The following is a 13,428-nucleotide window of genomic DNA, read 5'->3' as shown; positions in this document are numbered from 1 at the left end:
CATTGGGGAGGCTGCAGGTAGGGGCTCACTGCCAGCCTGGATCTTTACATCAGATCATGAGATCAGTGAGGTCTTGGCACCTAAGATTGACTTCAGGAGTCTTCACTCACCCTGAAGGAATCGTCACCAACTGGGTCGTCATGCAGTCTCTCATAAGTCTCATATCCAAGATCTTTTGACTGCCACTCTCTCTCCTCATCCTTACTGCAGAGCATTGTCTGCAGAACTGCCTCGGGGATGAGCATATACCGGAGAATCTCCTCACAGTCTGCTCCTAATCCTGAACAGCCTTCATGGCTGACTCCTCAGGAGCTCAAGCTGGAAGAGAACATGCACCGGACCTTAGGAGAACAGTGACTTGACCTTGAGGTGTTGAGCCAAATTTGGCAAGTAGAGACTCACGATGAATTGGACAATAAGTCTCAGGTTGTAGAAGCTGGTTCCCTTGCAGTTTATGATGAGCGACTGATTCTGCAGAACCCACAGAGCCGTTGTGAGCCACCTAGAATGTAGGGAATGGACCTATCTGCGGGTAAGCAAGTCTATCAGGCATGACCCGGATTTTGTGGCACTGCAAATCATGTAACCATAGTACTGAGATGAAACCAGTTAAACAATGAGCAGTATGTGCAAGCTCAGCGAGTGGAGGGGCAGCGCGGATTTTTTCCAAAGCTCCGGATTTATTTTTCTAACTCAGTGGCAGAGTCCAGCATCTTGCCGAGAGGACCAGACCATCTGTTGTTTGAAAAGTCGCCATCCAGCTCTGGTTAGATGTCAGAGTGGCAACTCGTTGGTGTGGAGGTCACAAACAATCCAGACCAGCTTCCTGCAATCTTCCGCTCTATCCACTGTATGGCCCCCCCTTGCCACCCCTGTGTTCATGTGGTGCTATTACACTCAATGGCCTGCAGGGTCTGGTCTACGTTCCTCTCTCTGAGCCAGTTCACAATGTTATCTACCACTATCTCAGCTGGTTTCCTGATGTGTCATCTTTCTCTGGGTATTACTTGCACAAATAGCACCCTCTGATTTCCTGCAGCAGGAGTAGTGTTCCTCCTTCACCATGGCAGGGAACAGCTTGTCCAGAATCTCAGCTTTTCATGAACACTTGGTGTCATCCTTCTCCCATCAGAACCGACAATTGGTTCAAACACTCTTATCCTTATCAAACTCCTCTTCTAGGTTACTGACAAGTTTCTCCCCTGAGCTCTCCTTACTTTGTTATGATCTATCACCAGGTGAACATCATCGGTGGTATCAAACCACCGTCAATCCAGGCAGCTGTTGCTATCTCTGCGGTTTCTCACAGAGACCAGTGTGGTGTCACTGCTGGCCAGAGCTAATATAGGATATCTTTCTATTTCAGATCTTATGCCTGGAAGGTTTGGGATCATTATTTTCTGGGTTAGGGACAAAGTCACCCATTCTCCTGGTCAGCACTCGGATCAGCCATGGGGAAGTCATTAAACTCTGGATAAACTGACTCCAATCATCGGCCTTTTTACACCTCACCCACGGGCCTTCTCGTCTGCCTCGGCTCTTCCGCCCTCTTCTGTCTCTCTTGGCGGCTCTGACTCTTGGACTCAGGAATATCTTAGAAGCAAGAAATCATGTGAGGCCCCTATACTGCCAGTCTTCTCTCTCTGTGCTTTGACAAATGCCAGTTCGATCACAGGAATGCTTCAGTTCACGCTTGCAAATACCACGGAGATGTAGGGCCTCCAGTTTACAGTCACGATCGCGTCCGGCTCCAGGACCAGAGAACAATTGGGGCACTTGCAAGTAATTATGTCAAATAACTGGTCCAGTTGGCAGCAAAGCTGTCCTTAACTGCAAGTTTTCCTCTCCCAAGAGATATCTCTTGCCTTTTCCCCAACTGGCTATAGTCTCTCACTAATCTTCAGCTGACGTATGACTGGAGGCTTGAACTGAGCGTTAGCCAGAGAGTGTACTAATGCCAAGACAGCTTGGTCATATCACTGGCAATGTCTTTGTTTGTGTAAGTTCTTTGGTTCTTTTCACTGATTTGTCTGATTCATACCGTATCTCAAAGCATCTCTCAATGTAGGCAACTCCGACTTCAAGGGCTCTCTCCAGACCCAAGATAGTAGCTAGAGATGGCTGGATTTTTGGTTCCTCGTCCTGGCACAAGCAGCCATGTAAATATTATCAACTTATAAATGCATCAAGTCTGAAACAGAAAAAAATGTGTTAGTTGGGTTTGTTTAAGGACCAGCCTCCTATGACACACCCTATTGTGGTCGTGTCTTCGGGTAGCCGACAAGGGCCGCTTGACTGATCAGCTTCCTTACGGCGTGGAGCTGGTCACCTATCAGTTTGGCCAGCTCGTCTTGTTCTAAGTGTTTAAGTTCAGCGTGGGAGATCACTCCCATCACAAGTTGTCGTCTCTGTGAATCTCTATCTTGATTGGGACGTCCTTGGTGACTCGGACGACCGACACTTGCATGGCCTGCCTCCATCCTCAGTAGGTGACGTTAAATATGACCACCACTCACCAGTCTGCTAACGACCTTCGTAACCCTCTTGATCCCAAAGGAGTCGAAATAACTTCCCTGGGATAAGGAGGTTGAGTTTCTTGAGGGGAGGTGGGCTCGACCAGATACAGCCAAACCTTCTTCGCTTCGGGAGAAAAGAATGATGTCTTCACTCGCCGAGGTTCAGCTCCAGAATGTGAGGAAAGATTTATACACAGATTCAGCTTTTAAGTCTAGAGGAGGACGAATTTACACTGATTTCATTCTAAACTCTCTTCCTATTGGTTGGGCGAGTGAATGGGAGGAGCATCATCAACAAAGTGTAAACAAGAGGATAGCGTTTCTTAACTGTTATAGATCTAACTTGTTTTACGTTATTTATAATAAAAAAATTTCCAAACGCCGCGGCTGTTATAAAATAAATAATTACCCTAATTATCCACTTCAAAACGTCTGCTTCTTCAGAGGCCTCTAATACAAGTCCTTCGTATTTAATTTTAGCAGCTTATTTGCGAATGATTTGGACTACTTCGTGATATTTGATGCAAAAAATTATCCACTATCCTAATTTGCTTTTAATAATAATATTTTTTAAACTCTTAATACACTTATCGTAACATCAGGACAACCATTTTTGTTGATGTAAACACTGGTCACGGGCAGCTCCAGTCTTCAATCTTCGACTTTCCCACTGGGCATCATGGACAGAGCACATTACTGTTCTGTACTTCAAGCAATCTGAGTTAGGCCAGTAATGGCCTGTGAAATGTGTTGGGTGTGAACACTGCGGTACTAGTTTGCACCGAGGGAGATTGGTAATATTGTCACAAGAAATCCGTGTTTCAAAAAACTCAAACGCTGTATCGTTCCCATCAACTACTTTTTAAATAATTTCTACTTCACTGAAGGAACACCCATCACACTCCATTGTTGAAAACATTACAAAAGGGTTGAACTGCCCAAAAATCTGAAAATCTATATTAAGTTTGAAAGGAAAGCACTGATTCAGTAGCAAATGAAAAATCGATGGTTTTGGATACCCAGTCATGTCGGTATCTTGGGGAATGAGGCATCAGATGGCTTTGCCAAGACTGGCTGCAATAAAGCCACACCTGACTACGTTGTTCCTCGAACACTTTTACAGCTTCGGACCCAAATTCGCCGCAAACAGAGAGAAACTCGGGAAGCAGCATCCCCTGGACTCCCCGCCCACACCTTATGATGTCCTCCGTAAACTTCCTGACCTCTCGTACGTCTATGGAAGACTCGCGGAAAGGGACGTGATTGCTGCCCGTATCATCATTATGGGTATGACTTTGCTTGGGAGATTGGTACCGCATCCCCTGAGCAACGCTTTTGTGCATTATGCTGAAGACCCGCAGCAGCACCCTTATCCACTACCTCCTAAGATGTCCCCCACACACAACGCTTCCGTGACGCCTGCTGGACCACCGCTCCACGACCCCTGACGAGAACACGATCCTCCCCATACAGGCCAGATATTTGTATATAACATTGATTATGTGTTAAAGGAATATCCTTCCTTCCTTAGGCTTTAGTAAGCCCCTTTATAATATTTATACTGTATATACTTGTCACACTTGCCAGATGCTTCTGGTGTCATTGTACAGGGGTACCTAGTGACAGCACTAGGATCCCGCTTCCTCTATCAAGGAATAAACAATTGAAATTGAATGGTCATTGGCTGAAACAAAGGACTTCCTGTGACGTCATGAAATTATGAGTCATTATTGTGCAAACCTCGGGTACCTGATTGGTGGAAAAATTTACGTGTTTCCCATATAGTAACTGATACCAACTCCTCGCTCATCACTTGAGAACTGAACCTCGGCGAGGTAGGTTCTCTCTGCTCCCGAGGTACCGCGTGACCATGTTCACCTGCAACCAGGCGAAGGTCGTTAGACTGTATCCAGTCAAGCGCCCTTCGCGCAAGCAACTCAACCTCCTTGTTCTGAGGAAGTTTTTTGACTCCTCGGGAATCACGGGGGTGACAGGGGTCGTCCGCAGTGACAGCGGTGACCTTATCGTCCCACCCGCGGAATGAGGGAGGCCCAGCAATTAGAAAACATAAGACAAATCAATGGAATCGAGATCCAAGTTGAAGCCTGCCTAGGACAACTTGGTTTGAAATCATCTCCCACAGAAATCGAACATCTCGAAAAAAAGAACTTGCCGAGCTGATCGGAGATCAGCTCTCCAATTCGAAGCTAACAATGCAGTTGCCTGGTTGGCTTCCCAAAACGTCCTAGCTCCGTTTTGCTGGGATGAGAGAAGATCCCAGTACGGCCATCTGGCCAGGAAGGTGTCGTGCTCCGGAGGTGTGTTCAAGCTGCAGGACACCGGGCACCAGGACATAACTGTGGCAGCCGCCAAGAAAATCCGCAGCTTGTGGTGGCCCTCCTCCTCCTCCGACCGGGAGTGTTCCAAGTGGAGGACGAGTGCAGGTGGCCAAGCTGCGGACTAAGGAAAGACAGGCTACAGGAGGCCCTCCTTGTAGTGAAAAAATCAAAAAGAACAAGCAAGACCAGAACACGATCACAACAATTAAACCCGATTTCATTACACTATCTTTAACATCGTTTATTGAGTGTATGAGAATATCCCAGAAGAAGACCACGAAGAAGAATGGAAACTGAAAAGCAAAAGAAGAAACAAGAAAAGGAAGAAGTCCAACCATCCAGCTTCGGCCGAAATAGCCTAACGGCGAAGAGGCCAGTAATTTAATACCATCCATCCTCCTCGCGTCATGTTACCAGAAAGACATTAAATTTCCCCAAGAGATAACTATTATAACCCAAATTGAAATTACGACCTGTAATAAAAAATAACCGTCCTGGTGATCGGTGCATTTGTCGGTGTATGGAAATAATATCACATAATATTTATCAATGAATACATTTATAGAAAAATCTAACCTAACCTAACCTTCTTTAGGTATAATTTACCTATATTTTGATGTTAAACGATGTCTTAAATGAAACTTAGCTAATTTTAAAATTTGCTATAAAATTTCCATCAGCTTATCCTGATTGAGGAATAACGTCTTTATCTAGTCTCTAGTGTCACACACACACACACGCAGAGATCCCTGTTCACACGGAGAAGTTCAAGGTTCGATTCCGGACTAGTGAGGTATTGTTGTATATGGAAGTCGTGCTATATAGAATGATGATATATATATATATATATATATATATATATATATATATATATATATATATATATATATATATATAAATATATATATATATATATATATATATATATATATATATATATATATAATTACATATACATATACATGTATCATGTAGATCACAATGGAAAACGTCGATAAATAATATAAAACCCCACAGGAAATGAAACACTGGAGAACCTTAGCTCGTCTTGAATAAAGACAGCTAGGATCTCCAGTAATTTCTAACATTTCACAAAATTTCTCTCAAATTCCTTTACCTAAAAACTGGAACGTCAATGTGGCATTTAAAACTCATGCACTGTTAAACATATGTTAATCAAGAACTCCCAATAATACAAATGGTTGCATATATAAAGTCCGTGCAAGGAATGTAATAGGTTTTTAGGCCAGACAGGTAAAGATCTTGTAACTAGACTTAAACAACATAAACACAGTGTTAGGACAGGCCAGGAATCCAATGCTCTGTTCGTTCATTTGAGGATAACAAGCATTGCATTGACTGGATGGCCTCCTCAATATTACCTTGTAATTTAATTGACAGTAGGACATTATAAGAATCTAGTCTCATTAAACATACCGAATCTGTTAACATGAATTTGAGTAATGGTATGTACAAATTGGACAATTTTGTAATTAAGAAGATTTGTAACCAGGTGAGAAGGGTGGGTCAGTTTTTCCCTCTGGCCTGACTACCCCCTGCGGTGCCTTTGTAAGATTAGTCGGGTCATTACCTATACTTGACCTCTGTGGACCTGTTCTCCCCTCCTCTGAAATATATATATATATATATATATATATATATATATATATATATATATATATATATATATATATATATATATATATATAACTTTGTTCTGCACTTCATTTTGTCTGTACTCACCTGAAGATGTAGATTACACATTCTTGAGAACTTCGTGTTTTCTTTTTCCTTGTGGTTATCAGCATATACCTGGATCACCGCGTCTACAGTGATTGATTTGCATATATATATATATATATATATATATATATATATATATATATATATATATATATATATATATATATATATGTATATATATATATATCAGTCCATATATGTTCGTGTTTTTACTCTGATTTCCCTTTTCTCTTAAAATCTATTAACAAAAATGCAAAAAACTCCAACAGTTATGAAATAAGAGAGTCACCGGGGCGAGCCTTCGGTGACTTACGTAATGGACAGTACACTGGGAATATAGGAAAACTGCAGCGTGAAGAGGCAGACTTCTGCACCATAGTGGCGCCCACACGAGGACGCCTCCAAGTTTCTTTGTTTGCAAGGCTGTATCAAGCTGATAAGATGGTCATAACCTCTCTAAAGCCCACGCTCCTACCTGCACACCTTTCTCTGGTCAGGCCATTTGAAGGTATGACTCGAACTTTATCCCTTCTTCTTGAGAGTTTTTGGGTTAAGTGAATCTCTTTTTGTTGTCTAGATAACTTATGCACGTGAGGCCAATGCCATTTTGTGCGTTTCTCGGAGATGAACGATTGCAAATTTCATTATAATATGCTAAAAAAACATTTACAAAGCAGTACAGTATTAACCTCTTTACATACCTAAGGCATAAATCAATCAATGTTCTTTAAGAAAACTAAATTTATTGTGTCACACAAACCTTCCAAAACAATTATTCTCCCTTTCCTGAAATAGGCAAAGCAAAAACATTCATATCGAAATATCGGTACACGTTTACTCAGCCGTAAACTATTATCCTTCCTATTCAGGAGAACTGTGGCTTGGGCTGCTGGTGAGCGTGTTGACGTGGGGTGTGGTAATGTGGGTGTTACATAGGGCGTCGCAGTGGTTTACAAGAGGTCGTGGTGTAAAGTTCAGCACCGCCCTCATGTATGGCTGGGGCGCCGTCCTGGAGCAACCACCCTCCAACCCCTGTGTCAGCGACTCAGGAAGAGTAAGATGAGCAGATGTTCTCTCTTGTATTACCTAAAATTATATATATATATATATATATATATATATATATATATATATATATATATATATATATATTTATATATATATATATATATATATATATTATATATATATATAATATATATATATATATATATATATATATATATATATATATATATATATATATATACATATATATATATATATATATATATATATATATATATATATATATATATATATATATATATATATATATGCTGATAACCACAGAAGAAAACACAGAAGTTCCCAAGCGCTTTCGTGTAATTCACATCTTCAGGGTGAGTACAGACTAGAGAGGCGGGAACTTCGTGTTTCTTCTTTCAGCTTATATCTCTACCTACAGTGATTACGCATATATATATATATATATATATATATATATATATATATATATATATATATATATATATATATATATATATATATATATATATATATATATATATATATATATATATATATATATATATATATATATATATATATATATATATATATATATATATATATATATTTTTATATTTATATATATATATATATATATATATATATATATATATATATTAGTTCATGTAAATCACAATGAAAACGTGGATAAGATAAATTTGATAAAATCACACGGAAAAGAAACAACAGAGCACCTTAGCTTTCGTCTTTATTCAAGACTTCAGAGGCAACTGGATTACATGGACAGAGAGGCTTAAATATACAGGGTGACCTTAAACATGAGGTCAGGTCATAATGATGTCATCCACTAATCCCCCCCAACACACACGTAGAGGAGCTTAAGAGAAGGGTGGTGACGTGACTAGTCAGGTCAGGTCAGAAATATGGGACCCACTAAATAACTATCATACATCAAAGCCAAAGCCTTTTTAACCTTGGGCCACTGACAAATATATTTATGTAATATCAGTTTTGAACTGACCATCACTAAGGTTTATTGATTTTAATTCCTTAATCAAACTACAACCAGAAGTCTTTCTGTGACACAAGATGATTTGAAACTTTCAAGCTTTTTTAAGCAATGGGGTGATTATTATTCTAACATGAACGAACAGGGCAGCAGATGCTGTTCCGATATTATACTTTTGTTGTTTGATTCTGAGCTGCTGTTTTCCTGTCCTACATAATTACAATTACATTTGCTACATGGAATACAATAAACACTTCCATTTACATTCAAACTTCTATTTCTTATTATTTCATATTGGTAATAGTTGAGTCATACTTGAAAACAACATTAATATTTAGAAACTTGAGGACCGAACTAACGGGACAAATTCATGATAGGGCAGGTCAAAATATTCTTAAGTGTAGTAATTTGTCTGGTTTGAGAGGAATGAAAGGATTTTTATATAAAACAACGATCAACAAACACAGAAGGGTAACCGAGTTTCTGTGCAATGGAACGAATGTGTTACAATTCATCGTCAATAAAGTCAGTCAAATACGCAGACATCTTAAAACATAGCAGAAAAAACTGACATTTTGGTAGACTCAAGGTGATTCGATAAAAAATGAATGAAACTGTCTACCTGTGGGCTTTTTATATACCTTAAATTTATAGTTTTGGCCATTTCTCATGATAAGCATATCAAGAAATGGAAGGGATCCATTTATTTCTCTTTCAATTTTGAATTTATAATGCCTCCTCAATATTACCATGTAATTCAATTGATAGTAGGAACATCATAGAATCTAGTCTTATTAAACATACCGAAGCATTCAACATGAATTTGAGTAACGGCATGTACAAGCTGGACAATTTTGTAATTAAGAAGATTTGTGACCAGGTGAAAAGGCCGGGTCACCTGACCATCTGACCTGACCTGACCACCAACCGTTGTGTGCTATTTAGATTAGTAGGGTCTTACCTAATACCTGACCATTGTGGACCTGGTCTCACCCTCCTCTGTATTACACTTGATTTGTTTCTCTCTCTAGTCTGTACTCACCCCTGAAGATGTAGATTACACGAAAGCGAACTTCGTGTTTCTTCTTTCCTTGTGGTTATCAGCATATATATATATATATATATATATATATATATATATATATATATATATATATATATATAATATATATATATATATATATACTATATATATTTATATATATATGTGTGTGTGTTACTTCGTGTTTTCTTCTTTCCTTGTGGTTATCAGCATATATATATATATATATATATATATATATATATATATATATATATATATATATATATATATATATATATATATATATATATATATATGTATATTATAGTGTTTCTTCTTTCCTTGTGGTTATCAGCATATATATATATATATATATATATATATATATATATATATATATATATATATATATATATATTATATATTATATATATACTATATATATATATATATGTGTGTGTTTACTTCTGTTTTCTTCTTTCCTTGTAGTTATCAGCATATATATATATATATATATATATATATATATATATATATATATATATATATATATATATATATATATATATATATATATATATATATATATATATATATATATATATATATATATATATATATATTTATATATATATATATGTGTGTGTGTGTGTGTTACTTCAGTTATGTAGCCGAGACCACTAAGTCCGCGACGGTGATCAGGACCTGAAGATTACCTCCATGTAGCATCAGAATGATGATACCGAGCAAGGGTGTAAAGAGTTTTCTACTCAAGTTCATTTATAAAAAAATCTGACGAAATGATACTTAAGTCAGATTTAAAATACTAGGGTATTCCTAAATTGTTCTGAAACTAGAGTAAAAATTACCTAGTTCATATTGTACTTAAGTAATAAAATAAAATTGTCTCACACTACACATTAAAACTCCTTTAATTCATCATGCTAGTGGTTCAATACATGTCGAAACTGAATCTGCTGAATTATGAGTCATGTTGATTATCATCTCACTTATTTATACGTACCGTTATCACCCCCACCCCTATTACCTTGTCAACCGACGCTCAAAACTAATGCTAAATTAACTTTATTACTTAGAAAACATACTGCTCTGGGTGAAGGCGTTTTCTGAAAGTAGGTGATTTCGGGAAGTCAAAAGATTTATTCTAAGAAACTATATACTAGGATACATTTATTAAGCACTAAGTAATGTAAACATTGTCATCAATACTAACACAAAGTTGTTCTCACTCAAAACACATTTTCCCTATTGTCCTCTGATATTTTAAGTCTAAAACAAAATGCAACGAAATCATATTCTTATCCTTTACCTTTAAATGCTAAATAACTTGAATTTAAGAGTTGAAAGCATAGTGGGCCGCATGAACGACCCTCCATCTCAGTGGACTGCATGAGTGGCCTTCATGACCCTGGGCCATATGAGTACTCCTCCTCCTTCTCATTGGTATATGCAACATTGATATCGGACTTGTGAACGAACCATGACCTAAGAATAAGCATTAATACATTCATACAAGCCAAATATTTCATAACGAGTTATAGAAAATATTTCATCATTCACATATTAATAATATTATCATCAACTTGAAATGAGAAAACCAAAATAAAAAAGTTATGGTACGTTCACTCCATGTCACCTGGAGACAGAGAGGTTTAACATGAATCAAAGACTAAATAGAAAAAAGCCATTATTGTGTACATTTTAACACAGTTTCCCAGCCTAAAAGTGTCTGAAATATTATTCGGGATAAACAACAACAAGAGTATTCAGATTGACTTTGGACAACTTCGGCCAGGCGCACGTAGTAGATAAGTGACCTAAGGTGATATAGTGACCTGAGGTGAGTTATGTCTCCTGACCTTAACCCAAACTTAAACAATGGTGTACACCCTCCCAACTGGCATGAGAATTTATATAAAAAAAATTGTGGTATCGGAGACCTGCCCCAATACAAATGTCCCATCTTCAAACTGTTGCTTATTTGTCACTTTTGCATTATATACAGATTCTGGTGGGGTGGTGGCTGGTGTTTTGTCTGGTCATAAGTACAGGATACCGCTCTTCGTTGATGGCCCACCTGACAGTCCAGGGAATATCGGACACTCTGGACACCTTCCAAGACCTTTTAGATCAAGACGGTTGGAGGTGGAGCACTGAACCTTGGCAGTTTAGTGGGGCAACCTTGGAATATTTTTCAAAAAATACTGACCCAGTGGTGAAGAAGATCAATGACGCAATGGAGGTCAGTACCCATAAACTCCAGGGATGGGCATTTCTTCCACCCACATATGATAACAAATTTCTCACTTCTTTGCAAACGAGAGGCGTTGATGCTATTTTGTTTACACAAATTTGCCATATTTATCAATCTGTATATCTGCCATCAATAATGATAAAATTAATAACATTTCTATTATGCAGAAAATTAATATTAAAATGATAAGTAGCAAGGGCGAGATGATGACATAATGGATTTTGCGATGAAAGCATATTTGTACTTTCATGTTAACTTGTAATAATACTATAAGCTAACCTTAAAAATCAAATTGTATAACACAATCCTTTGCCCTAGGTGTACGTTATAAAGGAGTCACTGGAGAAGGTGCTGGAGGGTGGCTTCTCCTTCATTAGCGTGAAGAACTACGTGAAGGTATTCGTTTCTTCCTGGTTCGCCAATAACAAGGGAGAGACGCCCTTCTACATCAGTAACAATGGGATCTATGTGCTACTGTGCTTTGGGTGGGGATTCAGGTGAGTAGGGTTCTTAAAACTAGAGAATATTTAATTGTGAATAGAGTTTAATGTTTACCTTATATTCGCTTTTCATTGCAGTACTACTCTCTTCACACAGTATTGCTTCTGCGTTTCTCAAAGTACTAATATTCTCATGTGTAACTTCAGGAAAGGTGCACCATTTTATGCAAAATTTAATCTGATGATATCACGACTGGAAGATGCTGGCATTATAGAGTACTGGACTGAAGAGGTGATAGACAAGCGTGTGAAAGAAAACAGGGAGGCTGCAACCTTGGACCTCGTAAAGGACACACCGCAGGTTAATTTCATCAGAAGTTTACTGTTACTCAGTGCTCATATTGACTAGTTCTATGTTTTTGTGGGGTTTTTTCATTGATGTAGAACAACACCATATGTGCACCTGTGTTCTGAAGCATTCCTCAAACTTAATCGTACATACCTCCCTTAGGCCGACACACAGGTGGTGCTGGGGATGCACCACTTACAAGGAGCTTTTTACCTATTGACGGGAGGTTCTGGCATCGCATTCATCATCCTGCTGTTGGAGAAATACGGCAGCAACCGCGCCGCCCCTCCTCACTGATACACTTTGTAGCATCTTCAGCCTCTGGCGTAACTTTCTTCACCACCGTTGATGGAGACATTAAGAAAATCACTAGAATTGAAATTGGAGTGATAAGCTGACTATTTAGTTATATTTAGTTAATTAGATAAGAAGATACTTGATGAACCACCAATATATTTTTCGAGTAAGGATTTATTTTCCCAAAGAACTGTCTCTTTAGTGATCGTGTTTATACCATCTACACGATCATGTTTTATTTATGGACGTTAAGATGGGTATTTTCACTTCATAATAGGTAGAAAAAATTATGCACATGGAGATAAGCTATGTATTAACTGCCAATAAAAGGAAGTATAAATAATGAAATTTTATTATAAAAACTGCAGATTACTAAAGAACAAAATGAGTCGGTTCGGCAAGTAGTTTACTGTATTTGGAAAATA

At 38.1% G+C, this 13,428-nt stretch overlaps 1 protein-coding gene across 1 annotated transcript; it reads left to right on the top strand.

Annotated features, from left to right (window-relative positions):
• The first annotated feature begins 237 nt into the window (after positions 1 to 237).
• Positions 238 to 13,318, top strand: LOC121873935 (glutamate receptor 4-like). Its single transcript, XM_042377814.1, has 7 exons — positions 238 to 353; positions 6,868 to 7,106; positions 7,468 to 7,652; positions 11,669 to 11,905; positions 12,236 to 12,414; positions 12,565 to 12,718; positions 12,869 to 13,318. Exons 1-7 carry the CDS (start codon positions 238 to 240, stop codon positions 13,001 to 13,003), a joined length of 1,245 nt encoding a protein of 414 aa, XP_042233748.1. The 3' UTR covers positions 13,004 to 13,318.
• Positions 13,319 to 13,428: the final 110 nt, after the last annotated feature.

The sequence above is a fragment of the Homarus americanus genome, unplaced genomic scaffold (assembly GCF_018991925.1).
Source record: "Homarus americanus isolate GMGI-L3 unplaced genomic scaffold, GMGI_Hamer_2.0 scaffold25827, whole genome shotgun sequence".
NCBI lineage: Eukaryota > Metazoa > Arthropoda > Malacostraca > Decapoda > Nephropidae > Homarus > Homarus americanus.
The sequence above is the reverse complement of the archived record's forward strand: the minus strand, read 5'-3'. Positions and strand labels throughout refer to the sequence as shown.

What these genes read in the sequence shown, in the direction of transcription:
- LOC121873935 (XM_042377814.1), top strand. Translation starts at nt 238, where the DNA reads ATGAGCATATACCGGAGAATCTCCTCACAGTCTGCTCCTAATCCTGAA. An exon ending in CACCGGACCTTAGGAGAACA is followed by an intron (nt 354 to 6,867) that starts GTGACTTGACCT and finishes AAACTCCAACAG; the next exon opens with TTATGAAATAAGAGAGTCAC. An exon ending in TCGTAAAGGACACACCGCAG is followed by an intron (nt 12,719 to 12,868) that starts GTTAATTTCATC and finishes TACCTCCCTTAG; the next exon opens with GCCGACACACAGGTGGTGCT.